This window comes from Amyelois transitella, chromosome 23, assembly GCF_032362555.1.
Source record: "Amyelois transitella isolate CPQ chromosome 23, ilAmyTran1.1, whole genome shotgun sequence".
Classification (NCBI taxonomy): domain Eukaryota; kingdom Metazoa; phylum Arthropoda; class Insecta; order Lepidoptera; family Pyralidae; genus Amyelois; species Amyelois transitella.
In genome coordinates, this window is record NC_083526.1 from 5,900,196 (window position 1) to 5,924,650 (window position 24,455).

Consider the following 24,455-nt stretch of genomic DNA (forward strand, 5'->3'; position numbering starts at 1 on the left):
CGCGTCATTTTGTATGGCAGCTACCTTAATTATTCCGTTTAAAGAGAAAATTTAGACAGAGGCATTAGGTAAAGTAAAATGAGTCGATTTGTGATTAAATATTATTTTTATTACCTACAAATGATATTTTAATTAGTAGATAACTTGAAACAGTATATTTTATTGTGTGATATGTCCTAAATTTAAATTATTTCGGTTTTACAACCTTTTATTGAATGTACGAGGTTTGAAAACCAAAATACGAGATTTTGAGCAGCTCGTGCTCGGTTGGTAACCCTGGCATTAAAAGTATAAAACAAATGTACATAACTTTGACATTGGTACATGGCCGAGATGGGATTTGAAATATATAATCTACAGTATCCCTGTGTTGGATAATGGCCCAAAGGCTCGATCGGGTTCTTCCCAAGAGTGAAATAATTTTATCGGGATTAACAAAAAGAACAAGGTTAATAATAAAACAACTAATATTAATAAAAATGTACGTTTAATTCTAATTGATACAAAAACATGTATCTTTCGACTTATTAAAAAGTTACTAAAGCATATATATTTTTACACAATTAAACAAAATATAACAAAACGAGTGTTAATGACAAAAAATTATATACTTGTGTTAAAAATAAAGTAATCAGAAATTGTTATACCTTGTTCCGTTTATTTATAAATTCGAAATAAATTTTGGATAAAAGTCAATATTATTTTAACTTACATTGCAGCTAAATCGTAAGTTTATATCAATTTCGCTCGATCGATTTATTAAATAATAAATAAATTCTTTTTGGAACAGACAAAAACAGTACTTTGAACATTATCGGTATGTCTAATGAATTAAACATCTTTTTAAAATAATGATAAATCATTGGATGCGTTTTATACATATGACAGTTTTTTAAATTATGTTTTTGTATTCCTTTCTGATCTTTATTTTATGATAATTTATCGACCAAGCGAAAACAACATGCTGGGGTTAAAACCCCAGAATATAAGGTCAGTAAAAATTAAGTGCAAATATTTAAGGTAAGATAGGTAACAGAAAAATAATTCCCATAAGTAAATAATTACTTTTAAAATCGGTTTGACCTAATTCCTATAATGCTGGCATTTTTTAATAAAAAAATTTATAAAGATATATTACCCGCCCTCTTAATATTTTTACTTAATTTTTGCGCACTTGTGTTTATATCTACGCTATTGATCTATAAGGCATTTGACTAAAACGACTAGGCTTCAGGTCAGAGCTCACTACCACAACACATTAAAAAAAATCATGCTTCGTCAAATTCTTTTTTTAAACTTTACGATACAATTTTCGCGCGCTTCTATACTACCATAGAATACTTCAAAATGAAAATTCAAAACATTTCCATATCCGTGACAGGCAGCTTTTGCTTGAGCATACAACAGGACATGCCTAATGATGGATTTACTTGCCCTTCATAACATAACTGGTGACAGAAATAATTTGTAATAGGTTTATTGGCAATTTTACTTATCTGAAATTATTTATATTAATTAAAAAACCTCAGTTTCTTTTTATCATAAATATTACATCTTTTTTATACCTTAGTTCTTTCAAAACCAATATGGCGTGGGCTCTGATCCAACGAACAAACTCTCCTAGCAGTCTATTGTAACAGTAGGCCAATAAAATGCATCTAAATTGGAATATTCTACAGATATTTTATTTCACAATCATAACGTATATATTTTCTATAAAAAAAAACCAACAATAGTACGGCCCAACCAACAACCAGTCTTTTAGAAAAATACTGCATCTATTAAAACATCATTTTCTCTGATTGATAAAAAATAAATAAAGCAATACAGCATAAAAAATAAAATAAAATAAAATATAGTACCAAAATAAAGAAAAAAATAAATTCGAATTGTTGCAAAAAAATACATTGATGAAATAATTACGACCCATGATTGCTTTTTATTTAAAACTAAATGAAGTTGTGATTTAAAACATCTGTACTTACAAAACAAAGGTCCCATAATATAGTTCCCATAAATTTAAATGGCATCAAAACTGCATTAACTTTACATCATAATCATAGTCAAAATTATGCGAAACAAAGATTATGAAGGTAATAACACAATCATGCCATTAAAATTTAACCGATCGAATACGGACCCAAATAATAACATGCCATTATGGGCAGTGCGAGTTTTGCAATAAGAATGATAATCGGTTAATACTTGAACGCTACATATTAAACACTAGAACTACCGGAGTGGCAATTGATTCGATAATGGCTCAGTCGCTATATCATTCGAATACTCAATTCGTTTTATTCTAGAAAACGGTTCATAAAAAGTGAAGTTCTAAACTTTTTGCTTATCGAATAGATTTAAATAACAGTAGGGCTTGTTCACAGAAGTTGATAAGGCTTAAGTCCTTTGTCTTATTAACGTTCGCGAATAGCCCTTTAGGCCAGTCCTAGATACGTATGTTAAATGACAATCCCACTTCTGATGACGATTCCGATAATATTCAGAAATGGGATCACTCTAGGATCTCCTACTTTACGATGCCCATAGAAGTGGAGTTTCGCGAAATTAGCCAATCACAGCGCTCCGTTACATGGGGTACATACATTCATTGAGTTGAAATAATTTTTTCTACCGTGATTTTGCATCATCCTGGTGAAGGGTCAGGTCAAAAGTGCCCGAAACCGCCGAGCTTGCATGAAGAGAGTTATGAATGTGGATGAAGCAAAGGAAGTATGCAGGGATCGTGGCAAGTGGAAAGAGGTAGTCTCTGCCTACCCCTCCGGGAAAGAGGCGTGATTTTATGTATGTATGTATGTATGATTTTGCATTCAATGATGACAACTTTCTTTGCATCCCTATGGGTCAGTTTATTTACGATGATAAATCTCATTGGTTGATTACAGCACTTCGGGCCAGCTGATTGGTCGATTTCTGTGAAACTCCTCTTCTATTGGCTAAAACAATTATTCTTTCTTAAGGCGCGGGCATGCACTTGAGCCTTTCAAAGGCGGCCTTCTCCAGGGACTCGCGATGGTCGGGATGGGCGATCTTGATCAATTCGTAAGCGCGCTGGCGCAGCGTCTTCCCGAATAGGTTCGCGATCCCTTGCTCGGTCACTACGTAGTTCACGTGGGCGCGGCTAGTCACCACACCGGCACCTGAAATAAGGTACGATTTAAGGTTAAGTCACTATTTGTCTCTGTAACTGTATCTCAGTAGCCATAAGGTCTAAAGTCAGCTGTAAAGACTTTATTATCAACATTGTTGGTTCTGCTACTCCGTTAGGGATAAAGATTTTATAACATGTATGTAATATAGGTTAAGATGTCTGCCAAAGATTTTTTTAATTTTCTATCACCGCCACACACTCATTCTTCTCTTCTTCTTTGTTACGATTCCTCTCTGGTTCCCACCATTTGGCTCTCCGGAACCATATCAAGTCCGCCCTTTGTACATTTTTTGTGCAATAAAGTTATAAATAAATATAAGGGGACTGAAGGACTTCCACAAAATTAACTAATAATAACTAATTTGCACAATTTCGCTCTCCACAAGTTTCGTCCTTTTTGTTTTTTTTTTGGTTTCTCCCTATAACTGACACCCAGTTTTCTATCTAGAAGTACCATAGCGAGTACGAGTTTCTTTGTATTGGCGTCTCTTGGACCGTTTATAGGTTAATCTTCTATTTTATCGTGGTTTCCTTCTAAAGAGGCACACGGTGTCCTCGATATCAACACAGTGACATTTAAAACAACTGCATCCTTTTAAACATAGACTATACCCATGTTTCTGAGCTGTTCGAGCCTATTTTTATTTAAATTAAACGTCATCATTTTCACATTTAAAAAACCCTCAAAAACTACGTCACACGCTTTATTAAAGACCAATACTACAAAAAGAAATTAAAACTAAACATGTAAATAAATGTCTGAAAAATAAATTATTTTTCTAGTATCAAGATCAAGTAAAGTACAGAGTTGTCGAGATCGCTCAGCTGAATGAATTGTGTCGTTGACCTCTGAATCTTACGCGTCGCTTTTCCACCGGCCGGGGTGATATGACGTATTTAGGATCGTGGATTTTGATACTTTTATTTTTTTTTCGTACTTTCTGAAATATGAACCGATATTTTTCTTTTAACGTTTTTAAATATCCTTTAGATGAGTACAATTAACAGTTAAATTTATGCAGTTGAATTAAAAGTCACCCTGTATACGCTGATGACTCACCAACTTTGAGCGTGGGCACAATCTTGCTCTCGCCCCTCTTGGTGTGGGACACGATCGCGATGATGGGCTTCCCGCGGCCGTCCACCGCCTCGGCCGCGCCGCGGATGAAGTCCACCTGACCGCCGAAACCGGAGAACATTCGAGTACCTGTTTTGAAAAAAAAAAACCCACGTTTAATTCTAAAAGAAAAAAATACCTATGTTATTACGTTTGGGTGTTTATTTAGTTTAGTTTTAATTAATATAAAATGTGTATGGCGTCGAAATTAAAACTAAAAATGCAAGTAACATATATTTAATTACGTGTAGGATTCTTTCATGTTATTAACTAATTTATATTGTTTTAAGGCCATGTCATCATCCCTATTATTATACTGAGGCTCTCAGAAACTGGCTCGCCTCCAATCTATATCCTCCTTTTTTGAAGTCGGTTAAAAACAAAAAAAAAATATGTTAATTCTAACACCATTTCCTAAGTGCAACAAAGACTTTCCTGAAAACCGCACCAAAATCGGTCCGACGAATCGCGTCCGAACGAATTCGCGGACAAACAAACAAACATATACACGTACATGTCAAACTGAGAACCACCCGATTTTGAAGGGGGTTAATTTTTTTTTTTTAATGTAATTTTTTTTCCACAAACTCACCGATGGAGTCGGCACACACTTGACCGGTCAAATCGATCTCTATGCAAGAGTTGATAGCGGTCATCGTGGGCTGTAGCGACACTATGTGAGTGTTGTTCACATAGTCGATCTCCAACATTTCTGCAATGAAATTAACACTTTGTAAACATACTAACGAATAGTAATACCACCTACTCACTGTATTATTACCAGAGATCGGAATAGGTAGATTGATTTTATGTACTTGCATCATGAATTACCATAGAAAGCATAATCTGGATAAGCCTCTTTCCCGGGATTCCATTTCAGTACTTACATGTACAGTAAACTACATTGTCCGCGGGTAACATAGGACTACAATTTACGTGAACGAAGTCGGGGAAAACAGCTACCACTAATATATTCTTCATCCCACTTGTAAAAATCCGGAAAAAATCTTAACAATTTATAAATCCCGCAATCCCGGACGGAGGCATGTCCATATTAATATATACATTTCAGTTAGGCGACTAAGGGATAGGCTGACAAAGTTGGGATTCTTTTTTAGGCGATGGGCTAGCAACCTGTCACTAGTTGAATCTCAATTCTATCATTAAGCCAAATAGCTAAACGTGGCCATTCAGTCTTTTCAAGACTGTTGGCTCTGTCTACCCCACAAGGGATATATACGTGACCATATGTATGTATGTACATTTCAGTTCATTGACCCCAATTCAATCTACCTATTACATACATACATATAGTCACGTCTATATCCCTTGCGGGGTAGACAGAGCCAACAATCTTGAAAAGACTGAATGGCCACGTTCAGCTATTTGCCTTAATGATAGAATTGAGATTACGATCTACCTATTCCGATCTTTAATTATTACATCTAAGCTATCTATTAATGGGGGAGACCTGGTGACCTGTAACACAGGTTCTTCTGGGACCTAGTATAGGCTCCAGTTCTCCACAGTATAATTATGTAACAGAAGTCATACTATTGTTTTACATGTAAAGGTATTGTTATTGTGGTGGAAAATAAAGGATTATATTATTATAGTAATATTAATACTAGCCTCAAGAATAAGACGGGCGACTAAGGGATGGGCTTGTAAACTTGGGATTCCTGTTTTAGGCGATGGGCCAGCAACCTGTCACTATTTGAATCTCAATTCTGTCATTAAGCCAAAAAGCTTAATGTGGCCTTTCAGTTTTTTTTTGTTTACGGATTATCTACCGAACCGATCATGTAATTTTGTATCCAAATCTCACAGGTAATATGTATTATTTAAACTTAATTAGGTATATATTATTTATTAATTACATGTTAATAAATTAACATATAACTAAAAGCCAGGAGAAGGACACTGGATAATTTACATCCCGGTAAAAACTATAGTACCCGCGGGATTTGCGAAAAACCTATATTCTTTTGTAGGTAGCGCTAAAATTGCGCGGGCGAAATTACGGGTGAAAGCTTACATACATACAAATAATCACGTCTATATCCATTGCGGGGTAGACAGAGCCGACATTCTTGAAAATAATGAGAATTGAGAAGAAAATGGTGGTGTTTACCAATGAATGGATTGTTGTCCACGAAGTCATACAGCTGTCGGTTGCCAACTAGAAAACTGCCAACGATGCGACCTTTGTGCATTTTCTTCCTGAAAAAATAAATATAATAGAACATTCAGTGCCGTGTGGTTCCCGGCACCAGTAAAGTACACATACATACATACATATATATATAGTCACTTCTATATCCCTTACGGGGTAGACAGAGCCAATAGTCCCGAAGTAGTAAAGAAAAGTAAAGTATCAAAAATAATAGGACCACTCCATCTCTTTCCTATGGATGTCGTAAAAGGCGACTAAGGAGATAGGCTTACAAACTAGGGATTCTTTTTTTAGGCGATGGACTAGCAACCTGTCAATATTTGAGTCTCAATTCTATTATTGAGCCAGATAGCTGAGCCTGGCCTATCAGTCTTTTCAAGACTGTTGGCTCTGTCTACCCCACAAGGGATATAGACCTGACCATATGTATGTATGTATAACATTTAATTAAACACTTGAAATGCTCGGACGCAATTTCTAAAAGTGTGTGTACTATTTCACTCAGCGAAGTCGAGACAAAATTTATCACCGGACATTTTGTGGCGGCGGCCATTTTGAACCTGTTTTGTTCTTATTTTCAGGTTTCCTAAAACCTATCAAAAATAGCAGAACCATCTTACCAATGAATGGTTCTTTTTCATGAAGTTTCACTTGAATTTACTACTAGAGAATGCAAACTTACTTATTGTTAGTGACGCAACCCCGCTTCACGAGGTCGATGACCCCGACGCTGAACATCTCCGAGTGTATGCCGAGATCTTTATGGTTCTTCAGAGCTGATAACACAGCGTCTGGAATGCTGCCGATACCTGGTGAAGAGACAAAGAAATCACATACAGTTAAAACTTGTTTCTTATCTGTAAATTTATTAGTTAGGACTGTTTAAAATATGTAATTCCACGGACGTAGGTCATCAACATCACACTTCTCTTGTTCTGGCAAATATGTGTTATTTTCTACGACCCCCTCCCACAACTATGGACAATGTGCACTCGTCCACGATTTAGATTTAAGAGATCTACATATATTTGTAAATTGACGTCCGGTGAAAACGCTGCAGTGTAGTTTGTACCGCAGCTTCTACACATGCGGTTTGGAAGCGGTAGCAGTTATAATTAGATTTAAGTGATGTGACGTCAATAAGTGATACCTTGTATCCAATTTTAAAAATATTCTATTCTATTCTATCCACAACATTTTCTATCCCTTACACTCACCCATTTGCAAAGTGGCGCCATCTTCAACCAAATTATCACCGATCAACTGTCCAATCTTCGCTTCCTCGGGACTCGGCGGCTTCGAACCGTGGTCTGGTAACGGTGTGTTATCTTCCACCGCATAATCGATATGCGACATGTGAATAATCGCATCGCCGAATGTTCGAGGCATGTTCACGTTCACTTGGGCTGGAATTCAATAGAATGAAGTATTACATACATACATACATATGGTCACGTCTATATCCCTTGCGGGGTATACAGAGCCAACAGTCTAGAAAAGACTTAATGGCCACGTTCAGCAATTTGGCTTAATGATAGAATTGAGATTCAAATAGTGACAGGTTGCTAGCCCATCGCCTAAAAAAGAATCCCAAGTTTGTAAGCCTATCCCTTAGTAGCCCTTTACGACATCCATGGGAAAGAGATGGAGTGGTCTTATTCTTTTTCGTAATTTTTGCTGGGAACCACACGGCACAAGTATAACATCTAAAACTCAATGTTTAATTTCTAAATAAGACACCTACTCGTAGATCTATCACTGAATCAATAAATTGAAGAATAAATCGGCTTAGGTATGTTGTTTGTATTATATCTTTTGTAAAATATATTAAATTTTAATTTTAGTATACCTTACCCACTACTGGATTGTTATCATAAGCGGACACGTCTTTATCAAAGTTTTTGTCAAAGTAATTATCATAGTTTTAACTTAACAACAATTTTAAAACGCGGAAGGACACCATCAAATTGTTGAGAATGAAAAATGATATTGCTCATTAAAGAATATGTGCCTGGGTAGAACGTGCGTGAAATAAATTTAAATTCCCATTGTCACGCGAAATTTAATATTAACTAAATTTTTTTTATAATCCAATATTGACTACAATAGAATAGGGTTTTTGTCTAGTGTTGTGTGAGCCATTTGTGTGTTGCAACTAAGTTTAATAAAAAATAATTTATTTCTTATTCGAGAAAATTTCAACGCAATCACTGTGTATATACAAAAAACAAAACACATATGATATCCCTAAACAATGCATTAAAGCTTACTCACCGATTATAATCTTAGAATTCACCAACGCTGCGCGTACGCAGTCCACCGAAGTACCGAGACTGCAGTACCCGTGGTGGTCCGGCGGAGACACCTTGCGAGCAAAGCGGGGTGTTAACACGAGGCTTAAGCGATTATTTAATACAAGTTTATTATGGACAATTCACACAGATTTTGCTAGCTGTAAAGTTCGACACTGGTATAACTGGACTAATGCGACGACACTAGAATATACAGGGTGTAACGTAAAGGAGGTATCAATCCGCATAAGATCGAAGCGGCCAATTAAATCGAACAACTTTTCCCAAGGAGCATGGGGTAAAATTATAACAAAAAATTTGATTTCCCATATAAAAGATCCAGCTGTCCATCAGCTGATCATTTTCTATGGGAGAACATTTTGTTTCTGTATTTGAGGAAATTTGTTCAGTTTCATGAATCAATCCTGTGTGGTTTATTAACCCCTTTTTAAATACACCGTGTACAAGAAATAAACATCTAAACTCTAGGTCAATCTGAGAAGAATATTTTACATCTTGACATGAGTCATAACTTTACTGAGAAACTCGTATTTTTGCATAATACGGTTAGGTATCGTGAAGTAATTGCAGAGTTTTATCATGGTTGCCATGCATGAATGTAAATTACACAAAAAATTTGTTTTAACACAAAATATGTACACTACATGTAGTTTTATTTAACGAGATCACGAAGATTCACATGTTATTTTATACACTGTGTGCTTAGTTTACATATAAATTAGTATGCAAATAGAACGCTGTTCAATGACCACAGTGAAACACCATTTACAAGTTAACTATGACACCAACTAAGTTCATAAATACGAAAATATGTTTATTTGTTAACTTTTCACTGTTAAACCTCTAAACCGATATCCATGAAATTTTGCAAACATATAGCGTGGAGTACGGAAAAGAACATAGGGTACTTTTCACGTGAACAGAGCCGCGTACTAAAACTAGTTAACATAGGTACTATTATATGATGATATTTGGACTCAAACGATCAGCGTTGTCTTTGTGTCGTTGTGTATGTAGTCATCATTCACAAAAATGAACTAAGGTATTCTCAAGTAATGGATTACCTAAATTACGAGCCGATACTCATCTGAAACAGGTACCCAGGTACCGAAATGAAAAAAACCTACAAATACCGGTACAGAACCGGTGTTTTCGGTACCCGTTCCAAGGCAATCTCAAGTCAACAGCTCTAAAACCTAAATGGCTAAATACCTGGATGACAGCAATGTCGGGTTGTATGATCTTCCTATGGAACAGCTTGGGAATGTCCTGTAGGAAGATGGGGATGGCGTCAGAGCGGCCCTCAGCCACCGCTTTCCGGACGTTGGCCGCCATGAACAGGGAACACGACCTGGAAATGATGAAAATTGATGATCAGTGAAGTATGTACATACATATTAAAAAGTCTCCCTATTATCTCTGCCTATGTATGCATGCGCTGATCTTGGAAAATTGTGGACGGATTTTGTTACTATTTGTAATGCTTTGTTTTATTCTACCGGTCGCTAGTTTGGGAAAAAGATGAGTAAGTTGTAAGTGCCGTGTGGTTCCCGGCACCAATACAAAAAAGAACAGGACCACTCCATCTCTTTCCCATGGATGTCGTAAAAGGCGACTAAGGGATAGGCTTAAAAACTTGGGTTTCTTCTTTTAGGCGATGGGCTAGCAACCTGTCACTATTTATCTCAATTCTATCATTAAGCCAAATAGCTGAACGTGGCCATTCAGTTTTTTCAAGACTGTTGGCTCTGTCTACCCCGCAAGGGATATAGCGGTGACCATATGTATGTATGTATGTATGTGTAAGTAAAAAGTATACAAATATACTTTTAATCACATCTTCATGCCTTTCGGGGTCAGCGGGAACAGTTCGAAAGAACGAAAAGGCCACGTTCAGTTGTATAGCCTAATGGTAGGATTGAGATTTAAATAGTGAAGCTGACAAATATATTCATATTATCTTTTTAATTTTAATCACATAAGTAGTGTAAAACTTGCAGTGTGACTGGGAATGTTGGAGTAGGTAGACCTAGACGAATTATCAAATCGGGGACATTCTAGGAAAAGGTCAGGTCAAGAGTACCCGAAACCAACGAGCTTGCATGAAGAGTATGCAGGGATCGTGGCTAGTGGAAAGATGTAGTCTCTGCTAACCCCTCTGGAAAAGAGGCGTTATTATATGTATGTATGAATCTCTCCTCTCCCAGTCCTTTGTGGCGAGTTTCGGGCTCTGGGTCAGCTTTGACCGACTTAAGGCGGGACCTGTTCAAGGCTAGGCCCTCTATTGACTTGGACCGACTTAAGGCGGGACCTGTTCAAGGCTAGGCCCTCTTATTGACTTGGACCGACTTAAGGCGGGACCTGTTCAAGGCTAGGCCCTCTATTGACTTGGACCGACTTAAGGCGGGACCTGTTCAAGGCTAGGCCCTCTTATTGACTTGGACCGACTTAAGGCGAGACCTGTGCAAGGCTAGGCCCTCTATTGACTTGGACTGACTTAAGGCGGGACCTGTTCAAGGCTAGGCCCTCTATTGACTTGGACCGACTTAAGGCGGGACCTGTTCAAGGCTAGGCCCTCTTATTGACTTGGACCGACTTAAGGCGGGACCTGTTCAAGGCTAGGCCCTCTATTGACTTGGACCGACTTAAGGCGGGACCTGTTCAAGGATAGGCCCTCTTATTGACTTGGACCGACTTAAGGCGGGACCTGTTCAAGGCTAGGCCCTCTATTGACTTGGACCGACTTAAGGCGGGACCTGTTCAAGGCTAGGCCCTCTATTGACTTGGACTGACTTAAGGCGGGACCTGTTCAAGGCTAGGCCCTCTATTGACTTGGACTGACTTAAGGCGGGACCTGTTCAAGGCTAGGCCCTCTATTGACTTGGACCGACTTAAGGCGGGACCTGTTCACGGCTAGGCACTCTATTGACTTGGACCGACTTAAGGCGGGACCTGCTTAAGGTTAGGTCAAGGTTGTTTGGATGGCGTTAAGAGGTTGACGGGCGTGTCTGAATTATTCAGACATCTCTAAATAACATAATGTTTATATAATCAAGAGTCTTAGAGCGTTTTCTTATACGATATGCCAGTTATGTGTCAAATGATAAGATTGTATTACTGTGATGATAAGCTGATTTTGCAACTGTCACTAAACTGATTATGTGTAAAATGTAAAAATTATCTAAAAACGACATAATGTAGACGGACTAAATTCTTTTTTGCAAAGCTCGGAGAAAAATAGTACGAGTATGAGGGAAATGCCGTACATAATAATGCATCAAAAGTTGGCAACATTTTTAAAAGTTACAGCTTATAAATAAATATGCTAATAGAAAAGAATAAGTTATTAATAATCAAAGCTAGTTTACTTTGTCAACATATTTTAAACTGATTATTGATACACAATGATTTTGTAAAATATATTTAAAACTCTCGTTATTTAAGTCTTTTCGAAATGATATTTCAATCAATTCAATTTATTAATATAAACATTATTACATTGCCTTGTAATGCAAGTAATACTAAAATGACTATCCCTTAAGTAAAAAAGTCGTGACTTTATGGTTGTAAGTTTGTATTAAAATTAAAACTATAATATAATTAAACCTATATAGATACATCGGCGACTAAAACGGTACTAGATGATTATTAAACATGCAAGACTAAGCGTTCACCTTCACAATGAATACAAAATTACGTGTTGTTACCTCTATTGACATAGTTTATTCAGTTTGCTTTGAAACGTTTAGAATATTGTGAAGGTCCCACATCGTTATCATCCATTAGTAGTTAAACATTCAGCGGTGGAACTAGATACGTTGTATTTAGATCTTGATCAAGGGCGGGTGTTCCTTTCGGCGCCCCTACTACGCTTTGGCAGATGTTAATTTATTATTTACTTGTTTTTACTGTATGTTTTTCCGCGTAAATGCTGTGCGGTTACGGGAACTGTAGAATCTAACCACTCCATATCTTTCCCATGGACGTCGCAAGAGGCGACTAAGGGATAGCTTTATAAACTTGGGATTCATCTTGTAGGCGATGGGCTAGCAATCTGCCATTATTTGAATCTCAATTCCACCATAAAGCCATACAGCTGACCGTGGCTTTTCTGTCTTTTCAAAACTGGCAGAGGATATAGGACACTATATGTATGTATGTAATAAGACCATTCCACATTACTTTACATATCCGAAACCATAATGAATGTGGATGAAGCGACAATGCAGAGATCATGGCAAGTGGATATATGTAGTCTTTGTCTACCTCTCTGCCTACCTACCCTATGGGAAAGACGCGTGAATTTATGTTTATTTATTTATTTTTTTAAACTTCATTGCACAAGATACAAATGTATAGCACAATTGGCGGACTTAATGCTAGAAGCATTATCTACCAGTCAACGTTTATATGTATGTATTCATTCTATTCTTTTTCCATATAACTTAAAATATTTTAAGCCTATTTTGCTTAAAAAAACAAACTATGGAAAGATGGCTCTGTTCTGCTCCAGGAAGAGGCATGATTTGTGTATTAATTATTTTATATTATTGGTTAATAATTAAATTAAAATCCGGTTTAAAAAGTTTAAAAAAAGGTTTTTATTTTAGCGTTCATCTAAGGGGCTTCAAATTGATAGTTGCCCAAGATTTTTTTATGGTAGATAGGTATGCCTCATACAACTTGTAAAGTCGTGTGCATACGTTTATCTCATTGCTTTTGCTGGCGGTATTTTTCATTTAGAATGGTATTGTGAATTGAGGAAAACGGACTAGAAAGAATCTGTTCTCTAGACTGTTAAAGTGTCCATCCTTCTTTCATAATTTATGTGATGTGCATGTATAAGTATGAGTATAGTATGTATGAGTTACGACCATTTCGACTTGCTACAGCACGCCTTTGTTAGTTTTAAGGATTTGTTATTGTTATATTTGTTTTGATGCCGTGTGGTTCCCGGCACCAGTACAAAAAAGACTAGGACCACTCCATCTCTTTCCTATGGATGTCGTAAAAAGCGACTAAGGGATAGGCTTACAAACTTGGGATTCTTTTTTTAGGCGATGGGCTAGAAACCTGTCACTATTTGAATCTCAATTCTATCATTAAGCCAAATAGCTGAGCGTGGCCTATCAGTCTTTTCAAGGCTGTTGGCTTTGTCTACCCCGCATGGTATATAGACGTGACCATATATATGTATGTATATTTGTTTGTGTTTGTAGCATTGTTGGTTGCATAATCCGTATGTATTTAAATATGAGCGAACAAATATGAGATGTGACAGTCATATTTGAATACCACTATTGAAATGTCACTATACATACATACATACATAAACTCACGCCTCTTTCCCGGAGGGGTAGGCAGAGACTACCTCTTTCCACTTGCCACGATCCCTGCATACTTCCTTTGCTTCATCCACATTCATAACTCTCTTCATGCAAGCTCGGCGGTTTCGGGCACTTTTGACCTTTTGACTTTTGAAATGTCACTATTTGAATCTCAAATCTATCAATGAGCCAAAGAACGTTGCTTGTAGTGGGTAATTTATCAAAAATACACAAGAATAAGGCTAAGAAGTTTCACGGGGAATAACATAAAAATAACTTTACATCTTATCAGCATTAAATTATCATTACTTAATAAGCTAACTACGGAAAATTATCACAAATCATTGAACTATCATGAATCAATAAAACATTAATTTATAATTAATCATTATAACAAAATTTCACACAGTCATTAAACATTATTAATTATGTCTTATTGTTTATTTTTTCATTTTCAAATGAGTAGCGGAGATAAGACGGCAGTCGCTTCACGTAATTATCTGACTTTTTCATTATTTTATATAATAATAGTATTATAACCATCATATAATAACCATGATCCAATATGAGTTTAATTCATCAAATTCATCTATTCTCTCACGGGTCTACTGGAAGAGATTTCAATTGAAATAAGTAGCACCTTTGTACTCGAATTACTGTATAAAATGCTACTGTTATATAATTTTGTGTACCTACATAAATCTATACATAAAATAAAACAATAAAAATATTTTGTCTGAACATTTAGTATTTTTGACTGAAATGGATAGAGGGACACTTTGAATGAATAATAGAAAACAAATTTTTTTTTTGTCTGTCTGTCTGTATGTGTAATCACGCTTATCACCGAAAGTACTGAACCGATTTACTTAAAACTTTCACAAATTGCTTTGTTTTAACTCAGAACAAAACATTTAAAGTTTGTTTCATCAAAATCGGTTCACTAAAAAAAAGTTATCGTCATTTGAATGAACTCAAGGCATGAGTTTGAAATTGAAAAATTGAAATTTAAGTTTACACGGAAGAATTTGAAATTTAGAAATTTACGCGGACGAAGTCGCGGGCAACAGCTAGAAAATAAATAAAAGTAAGGATATTATAACCGGGACTAACGCCAGGAGGAAGAAGAATAATCACAGACCGCATAACGACCGCAGTTTCTATAAAGAGGAAAAATTAAGACAGAAAATGTGTGAGTATGATTCTTGTTCTCCGTAGCTAGGCTACTCTATGCTCGACGTGGCGCCTGGTCAAGTGTTGGGTCTGATGACCTTTTAGCGGACTTTGCGCTTGAGATAATGCTTACATAAATAGAATCATATGGATTTAACTTTATTGGCGACGTAATGGTGAAATCCTTAGAGAAAAAAAGAGATGAAAAAAAAATCGATACTCTTGCGAACTCGCTGAAATCATAGTTGATTTGGGGGCAGGGGTGTATTTACCCTAGGGCCAGAAGGGTTATAGCCCGGGGCGGCAGGCCGCGAGGGGCGGCCCAGGGCTAGGGCTTTGGTTTGGAAGTTTGAAAAAATAAAAAAAATATTTTCAGACTTAAGCCTAGAACGCCCCTGAGCCACCTTTCCACATGTTGATTTAATGTCTGAAGAAATTTGAAATTCAATTAAAGTATGAAAGCCGCCCCTTGTCTTGTGCGTGGATATCATGTCTGGAGAAATTCGAAATTAATTGAAGTATGCAAGCCGCCCCTTGTTCTTTCCTGAACCGGTTGAACCGTCTATTTTTTTCCGCCTCGGTTTTTTTATTTTATGTCTGAAGCAAGTCTGAAGCAAAAAAAATAATTTTAGTATTTAGCCTAAGTCGCCTTGCGCAAGTTAATTTCTAGAAGTTCTAAAAGCAAGTTAATTTCTAGAAGTTCTAAAAAGGGCAGCACCTCTTACTTATCATTTGCAACATATGAAAAAATTATTAAAATTATGGCTGACAAAGTTACCGAAACAATAATTGAGCAACTACAAAAAGCCAAATACTTTTCTTTTAGTGTTGATTCTACTCCGGACATAACCCATGAAGATCAACTTTCTTTAATTGTGCGATTTGTTCAAGATAATGCAGAACCAGTTGAACGTTTCCTTTGCTTTCTGCCAAATACTGGTCACAAAGCAGAAGACATGTTGCAAGCAATTTTGAAGACTTTTGACAAACTAAATATCGATATTGCCAATTGTAGAGGTCAGTCTTATGATAATGCAAGCAACATGTCGGGGCAGTATAACGGCCTGCAGGCAAAGATTAAAGAAAAATGCCAGTATGCAACATATATACCTTGCGCCGCACATTCCTTAAATTTGATCGGATCCTCAGCAGCTGAGTGTTGCCCAGAAGCTACAAAGTTTTTTGGAGTACTGCAAAATCTGTACGTATTTTTTACAGGATCAACGGAACGTACAAAAATATTGCAAACATTTTTAACGGAACCTGAAAATGCAACCGTTAAAAGTTTGTCACATACGCGGTGGTCGGCAAGAGATGATGCTTGCTCGAGCCTGAATAAAAATTGGGAACAAATAATAATTAAAGCTCTGGAAACAATAAAAAGTAACTCTTCGCAACAAAAAGCCTTAATCAAAAATGAAGCTACAGGTTTATTGGCTCAACTGAATTCCTTAGAAACAGCGATATTATCGGAATTCTGGGGATCAGTTCTAAAACAATTTAATACCGTTTCTAAAGTTTTGCAAGGTGTGGACACAAACGTTGAGGTAGTCTCCAACCTTTACGATTCCCTGATTACTTTTGTGAAAAATCAACGCGAATTATTCGATGCATTTGAAAAAGCTGGAAAAGAAAAGTGTACTGAAGATTACAAAGATAGCCGGAAAAGGATAACAAAAAGAAAAAAACGAGACGATGAGCAACGCGAAGGAGAAGTAATTTTACAAGGACGGGACTATTTCAAAGTGAATACTTTTTTGCCAATATGCGACCAATTGTTGGGCGAGTTAAGGAGGCGTAAAACATCCTATGACGCTGTAACCGCAAAATTTGCATTTCTATCCAATTTAATTACACTATCTGAGGCGGAAATTAAATTGAACGCATTATCACTCCAAAAGTCTTATCCTACTGATCTTGCGGATGATTTAAAGGATAAATGCATACTATTAAAGAATTTTTTGCCGTCTCAGGGACAAGAAACTGAAACAAGTTTACGCGAACTAAACTTATTAATTAATAAAAAGGATCTGAAAGTGGCGTTTCCTTACATTGAAATTGCGTTGCGCATATTTCTTTGTACTGCAGTAACGAATTGTAGTGCAGAACGCTCATTTTCGGTACTCAAACGGTTAAAAAACTATTTAAGATCGCGTCTTATCGAAGAACGGCTTAATAATTTGGCAATTTTGAACATCGAAGCCGATTTAACAAATAAAATTGATTATGACGATGTAATAAACGAATTTGTCAAAAATTTTGTCCACAGAAAAAAAATGTAAAATATCAAATCGATAACTTTTTTTTTGTTTTCTTTCATTCCTTGATGGGACGGAAAGCTGCAGGAGCCCGGAGCGCGCAATCTTAAAATACGCCCCTGTTTGGGGGAGTACACATAGCGCTTCAAACTGATAGAGTAACTACCTTGAAAACAGATCAGAAACGTTATCAGAAGACCACATGGTTGGTCCTGTTGAAATTCATCCTCTACGTGAGAAAGAACGCACTACTAACTACCGTCTACTATTTGCGATATTACTTAGTAACCTAACCCAGCACATTTACTTATATTTTATTTTTTCTTCATAATTATTATTACAGTGAAAGGCGACTAAATGACAGGTTATAAACTTGGGATTACACTATTTGAATCTCAATTCCATCATGAAGCCATACAGCTTCAGCTTCAGTCTTCGAGACTGTTGGCTCTGTCTACCCCGCATGGGGTATAGACATAACTAAATATGTATTATTGTACTCTCTACATACTTATCAGGAACACGAATGAAGAATGCAAGACTAGAGGTAAAGCACGGTCTATTCTGTACAAAGCGAAACCTAACGTCACAGTCCAGTCTCCCTCGTGGCATCTCCCTACTCCAGCTAGTCCATTTAAGGATTTCCTCCCATTTTTTAAAACCAACGGCCTCTGTGGCGCAGCGGTAGTACGCTTGTCTGTGACACCGGGGGTCCCGGGTTCGAATCCCGGCCGGGGCATGATGAGAAAAGAACTTTTTGTGATTGGCCTGGGTCTTGGATGTTTATCTATATAAGTATTTATTATAAAATATAGTATCGTTGAGTTAGTATCTCGTAACACAAGTCTCGAACTAACTTCGAGGCTGACTCAATCTGTGTAATTTGTCCCGTATATAAAAAAAAACCTGAATATGTCCTTGCACTCTGGAGCGGCATAGGCGGCTTCCTTCTCCGTATGCATGTGGACTACTTTTATATCCCGGAGAGACTTGGCTTTCCCGACCGCCGTCATGGCGTCCAGGAGCGGCGCTGGTGTCGCCGCGGCGCCCTGGGAGAATACCGTTTGACCTGGAAAAGAATTGTTAAGTGGCAATGTAATACAAAAAAAACTCTTTAAAATAATGAGGGTAGAATGTGCCTTGTGGTACTGGACACTTCAGAATAGGACTATTGGCATAGATGTCGTAAAAGGCGAGTGTGTTTTCCGGCACTTAAATATATTAGGAGCACTCCCTCCCATACCCACGGAAGTCGTAAATGGCCACTAAAGGAATAGACTTATACATAACCAGCATTTAATATGTTCCAATATGGATTACGTTTCCCAGCAAAAGTAGCGCAGGTCAGACGGGTATCGCTTAGTGTAAATAAACACCTGACGACTCACGTCTCTGAACTGAACATGGAGGAACTGTTAAAAATGTTATTACAACAATTAGTCAAAATTAACATACTACGTAATACATATAAATATTCTAAAGTTGTGATGTGTTCTTGGTAGATGAGATACTCTTTAGTGCAGAATCCACTTAAAATAGATTTTGTAAAAACTTTAACAACTATTTGGAAACTGTAGAAAATAAATAAAACATTTCGTTTTATCACACAAGAATGGCGTTAACCCAATGTTGAGATAACGTTATCAATATGTTTGTACGACCCTTTACGGAGCAAAATCATTACATTGGAATGACAAAAAAAAAATAACATGTTTTTTTTTCAGTTCATATAACCATTATCGATACAATTAATGAGTGTTTTTAAGAAAAAAAAAAAACAAAATAAAGTACAATTGGTGTCAAATGAATCTGATCTCCGTGACTCGATAGTTGCTATTGCTACTGACCTTTGAAGATGATATGATAACTTAGTTGTTCCGGCAAACGTCGTTTTGCCATATACCTACATAAATAATTTTTAAGTAACTTCTAGTTAAAAAAAAAAATTTAAGGGTGGATAAACCTTATCACTATTTGAATCACAATTCTATCTTAAAGCCAAATAGCTGAACGTGCCCTATCAGTCTGACTGTTGGCTCTGTCTATGTAGACGTGATTATTATCTATGTACATATGTATATGTAATTTCTTGTATCTTTGTAACAACATTTTCATGACGTTTGTAGTAGTAGTGGGTACTTACTGTAGATGTATGTACTTTCTATTTAAGTTCCTAACTAACAAAAAATTTTTCTCTGGCTTAATGATAGAATTGAGATACAAAATAAATAAATAAAGCATCTAACAGCGGTTCCAAAACACGACTTTTGTTTAGATGATGTTAAGTTAATAAATTTTATTTAATCTAAGCCTAATCTGCAGAAACTTTGATTGCGCGATCTAAATAAATAATCGAGGACAAATATACATACAGGTCGAACTGAGAACCACTTATTTTGAAGACGTAAAAAAATAACTTGTATGAAATATCGAAGTTGTAAACAGGGTTTGTTCAAACAACAAATTTAATACGTAATTTACATGTCTGTTTATCTGTGTATTTATAAGACTTCATAAATATTCATAATATGATAAAGTAACCAAAACATATTAAACGTAAATAATAAAATAAAAAAACCCGGTATAGATAATGTGCTTGTATTTTTTTTGCTTGTTTATGGATGACAGAAATATTACTTAATAGCAAAAAAAATGAACACACCCAACATTTCACTATCTTGTTATGCTATTTCATATTATTAGTATACGACATCATATTATTTACGACATCCATGGAAAAGAGAGGAAGTGGACCTATTCTTAAGTGCCGGAAACCATAGGCATGGCTTTTTTAATAATTATTAATTTTATTAATAATTATAATTGAGTACAATTCTCCTTTCCTTGATAGCTAGAAATATATTATGTTATATACTTTGTATGTATCAATATTAAACAGGTGCAAGTGTCAATACAATATCATACCAAGGTCAATTGTACATATGTATATACAATTGTACTAATTCCTTAAAACACTGCTAGGTATTACAGGATTATCCCATGTAGGTATGTATTAAAACATAAATATTTCAAAACCCCACCCAGTTATAAAAAAAATTAACTCTTAAAATAGAGTTAGGTCAAGAGTACCTGAAACTGCCGAGCGTGCATGAAGAGAGTTATGAATGTGGATAAAGCGAAAGAAGCAGAGATAGTAACCATAGGAGAGATGAGACCTCTGCCTACCACTCCAGCAAAACAGTGTGATTTTATGTATGTATGTATTTATAATAATAAAATATTTTAATGGAATCACCCTTGCCTAAATTTTGTATGCGTTTAAATAAATTTAAGGTTGATTGGAAGAGTTTCAACTCAGAGATATGCCAGCCATGGCATGTTTTTACATGCTCTATTGAATGAACAATAAAGAATTTACTTACTATTTTAATTCATAAAACCTAATTTTCTTGTTACTATGGTATATGAGGGATTATACTATAGAGACATATTTTTACAAACAAGTTTATATCAAGAGAAGTAGTTGGGCAACTTGCCAATTGCCAATGACTCAATGTTATCTTATAGGTATATGTATGTCCAAAAATACTTGGGCGAAACATATTGTGTTCTTTTTTTTATTGACCATGTAATAATTTTTGTTTTTACTCAACTAGTGACCTGTACCAGGTTCTCATGGTGAATATTTTGTGCGTATAAAACTCAGGGAATAAATTGTAAACATGTTGTGTGGTTTGAAAGAACATTCAAATAAAAAAGTGGTTGTAAGAAACAAACCACTGTGTACAGATATCTTATGGATATTAACAAACTGATTTATGGCTAAAATTAGTATACTTAATGTGAGTAGTTTACTTATTTTTTTTATTAAATCTGTGAACATAAAAAAGCAAAAGTCAAAGTCTGTACTGTTTCTGTAATAATTTTTTTTTTTTAATTTGGTACCGGTGATGTTTAAATGATCATAAACTAAATGGTTTTAGAAGTGTTCAGTGCCACCATGTTTCAACTGAACAAAGTGAAAAGTCCAAAAGTGAAGGCGAAACTTTTGATAATGTCTTCAGATTTTGTCTTTTTGACAGTAATAAATATCCATTTGGTGATAAAGATATTATCACCAAATGGATATTTATTTTGTGTTCATCAACTGTGAGCAAATGTATATATAAGTATGAAAAGAGTAATTTGGAGTAAGCAGGACTGAAGGGCTTGTTGCAAGTGGAAATCCAGTCTCTGCCTGCTGCCTACCTGAATGGGAAACCAGGGTGATGGATGGTATGTATGTAATTATTGATGTACCTATGTGAGGTAATGGGGAAGGTAAAGGTGTTAAAAATTTACAGAAGATGGCACAGGCAACACTAATAAAACATAAAATACCATTACATATTCAACATACAAAGGAATGCAGGAATATATCAAAATAACATAGTTGAGCAAGCTTATAATTCCAAAATAAACAATCTCAACTTTGAACTTTACTGTTTGGCAAATAAAGTTTAAAACAACATACCTACATTGTACAACCTGAACTTTAGACCATTGTAATTGATTGCCGCCCAAGTTGCATATCATAGACAAATAGATAATAGTCCATAATAGTTTGATTTGTTTGTTCCTATCTATTCTATCTTATTTATACATCTGGGATGCAGTGTGCATTATATGCAACTCAGATTCCTATTAGAAAAAAAGATTTATGTACATATGGTAATGTAGGGAATTTACCTTACATTAGTAAATTTATTGGTACCACGTCAGAAGATGTTAAGCAGTGTAAATTAAAATATTTTTTAATAGTACCAAGTTTCCTACATACATACGGATTATGTAGTTAATAAATTGATCAGCAGCTGAACCAACTATACAGAACCTTTTAAATTAGAAAGAAGCTGAAAGTAAAATATTACACGTAAAATCTAATGATACGTACCAGATTTCAAGCATTTCTCAAAGACCTCAGTCGCCGAAGCGTAATCGGGTTTTCTATCCAAGGGCTGCGATAACTCCTGGGTGTAAGTAAAGTAGGTTCTTTTGACTTTTGAACTTGATATAGCAGCGTTTAATCGACCCAATCGACTAAGCGGTGAGACATGAGGCAAAATTTTACCGACAGACATTTTGAATGATAATAAATTCTAATTTATTTTGGTAAAAGTTGAGACTTTATGGACAAATTACACTTAATGACTACGAAAGTTGATCAAGCACTATTAATTCTTCAAATGTTCATCACACACATTAAACCCTTATATTTATAAAATTTAATATAAATATGTAAAAATTTTAGTAAACAATACACCAGTCACGCCCACCGCTAGAGACAAACTATTTTCTTTTGACATCAAACGTCAAACCAGCAGACGTCATCATTCGTTTCGTCCCCCCCCCCCCCTCTCCTTCTTTCCTTCTCCGCCATGCATCAAACAAGTCAACAACGGCGTCATCGTCATCATCTCTCAGCTCAGCGTAGTACCTAGCGACCCACTAGCTAGTAGTCGGTAGATATTATGTATACTGAATAATTAAATAATACAAGGAATTTAATACTAGCACGGCTGCCCCATTTCAAAACCTAGTAAGTCTTCAATAAAGGTAAATTTCGTTTTTTAGCCTAATGCGATAACCTAGTAAGGCTCAATATATTGCAAAAACACCTGTATCGATAGCACGCTTCAATAAAAAGTTTCAAGGTGTCTCAAACCTAGTAAGAGCATCAACTTTATGCGATTAACCACTTCAAAACATAGTAAGTCGCAAAACCATTCCAAAAACTTAGTAAGTGGACAGACTTACTAGTTTATTGAAATGGTTAAATATACATACTAGGTTCTGAAATGGCCAATAGGGACAAGAATTATTAATAATTAATTAATTAGTAAGACATAAAAACTTGTGTTACTAGAATAATAAAGAGGCTTTTTACTAAGAATGAACTTCGTCAATATTTTTGTTTCTAAAATATCTATTCTCTGTTCGCTACTTTCGACCCGACCTCTTCTCTCCCCCGCTGCCGGCAGGCGCCATATTATTTTTAATTCTTAATCTCTTATAATAACACTTTGGACGGCACCAAACGGGCCAAAAAGCTGCCACAGCACACTCTCCTCGGTATCAGCTCCAATGTTGTATACAAAGATACACCAGCCGGAACCACCCAACGCATAACCTTGGATCAGGGGATCTGCTAATGGAGAAAACCTTTGAAGACCTTTGTTGATGGCCAAAAGAGCCTTGCCTGCAGGTCCTACGAAGCGTCGGGCAGCTGTTGGAGCCAAATATGTAGCTAATGGAGCTAAAGCCTTGTTTTGCTTGCGTACTTGGTTACGAACCGGTAAGCGATCGCATAATCTCTATGAAACTTAAAGCTCTACCTGTCAACTTGAACATCGTCCAAATATATGCCCCTACTAGCCGATCTACAGAGCAAGATATTGAGAGGTTCTATACTCAGTTGCAGATTACCATTGAAAAAATACCCAACAGAGAGCTACTTATTATTTTGGGTGATTTTAATGCAAAAATTGGTGCTAACGCCCGACAACACAGTGACTCAGTAGGGAATTTTGGACTTGGTATGAGAAATGAGAGAGGTGGAAATTTAAGCAGTTCGCAGATGAAAATAACCTGGTAGTGGCCAACAATCTATTCCCGCACCATCCTCGTAGATTGTATACTTGGACATCGCCTACTGGACATCGCAATCAGATAGACTACATCCTTATCCAATCGCGTTGGCGCACATCCGTCCTCAATGCCCGGTGCCTGCTGCGGCTCGGATCATGAACTTTTGATCATGAAAATGCGATTAAAACTCAAATATGCCAGAACTCCTTGTAAACAAAAAAGGATTGAAGTCACAGATATAGAGAAATTCACTTTCACCATCGAGAATAAGTGGACGGAATGGGTAGAAACAAAACACGGTACGCCAAACCCAAACGTCATGTGGGAAAAGGCCA

General features: G+C 36.2%; 1 protein-coding gene across 1 annotated transcript; it reads right to left on the reverse strand.

The window, feature by feature from the left end:
- Positions 1–468: 468 nt before the first annotated feature.
- On the reverse strand, positions 469–22,833 carry LOC106130725 (4-hydroxybutyrate coenzyme A transferase). The gene is made up of 10 exons (XM_013329628.2): positions 22,427–22,833; positions 18,439–18,601; positions 9,987–10,125; positions 8,737–8,827; positions 7,680–7,868; positions 7,145–7,271; positions 6,421–6,509; positions 4,879–4,998; positions 4,230–4,376; positions 469–3,158 (listed from the first exon to the last, which is right to left on the reverse strand). The coding sequence occupies exons 1-10, from the start codon at positions 22,611–22,613 to the stop codon at positions 2,974–2,976; spliced, it is 1,437 nt and encodes a 478-aa protein (XP_013185082.1). The 5' UTR covers positions 22,614–22,833; the 3' UTR covers positions 469–2,973.
- Between the last annotated feature and the right edge of the window lie 1,622 nt (positions 22,834–24,455).

What these genes read in the sequence shown, in the direction of transcription:
- LOC106130725 (XM_013329628.2), bottom strand. Translation starts at nt 22,613, where the DNA reads ATGTCTGTCGGTAAAATTTTGCCTCATGTCTCACCGCTTAGTCGATTG. An exon ending in GGTTGCGTCACTAACAATAA is followed by an intron (nt 6,510 to 7,144) that starts GTAAGTTTGCAT and finishes TTATTTTTTCAG; the next exon opens with GAAGAAAATGCACAAAGGTC. An exon ending in GGACAACAATCCATTCATTG is followed by an intron (nt 4,999 to 6,420) that starts GTAAACACCACC and finishes ATTTCATTGCAG; the next exon opens with AAATGTTGGAGATCGACTAT.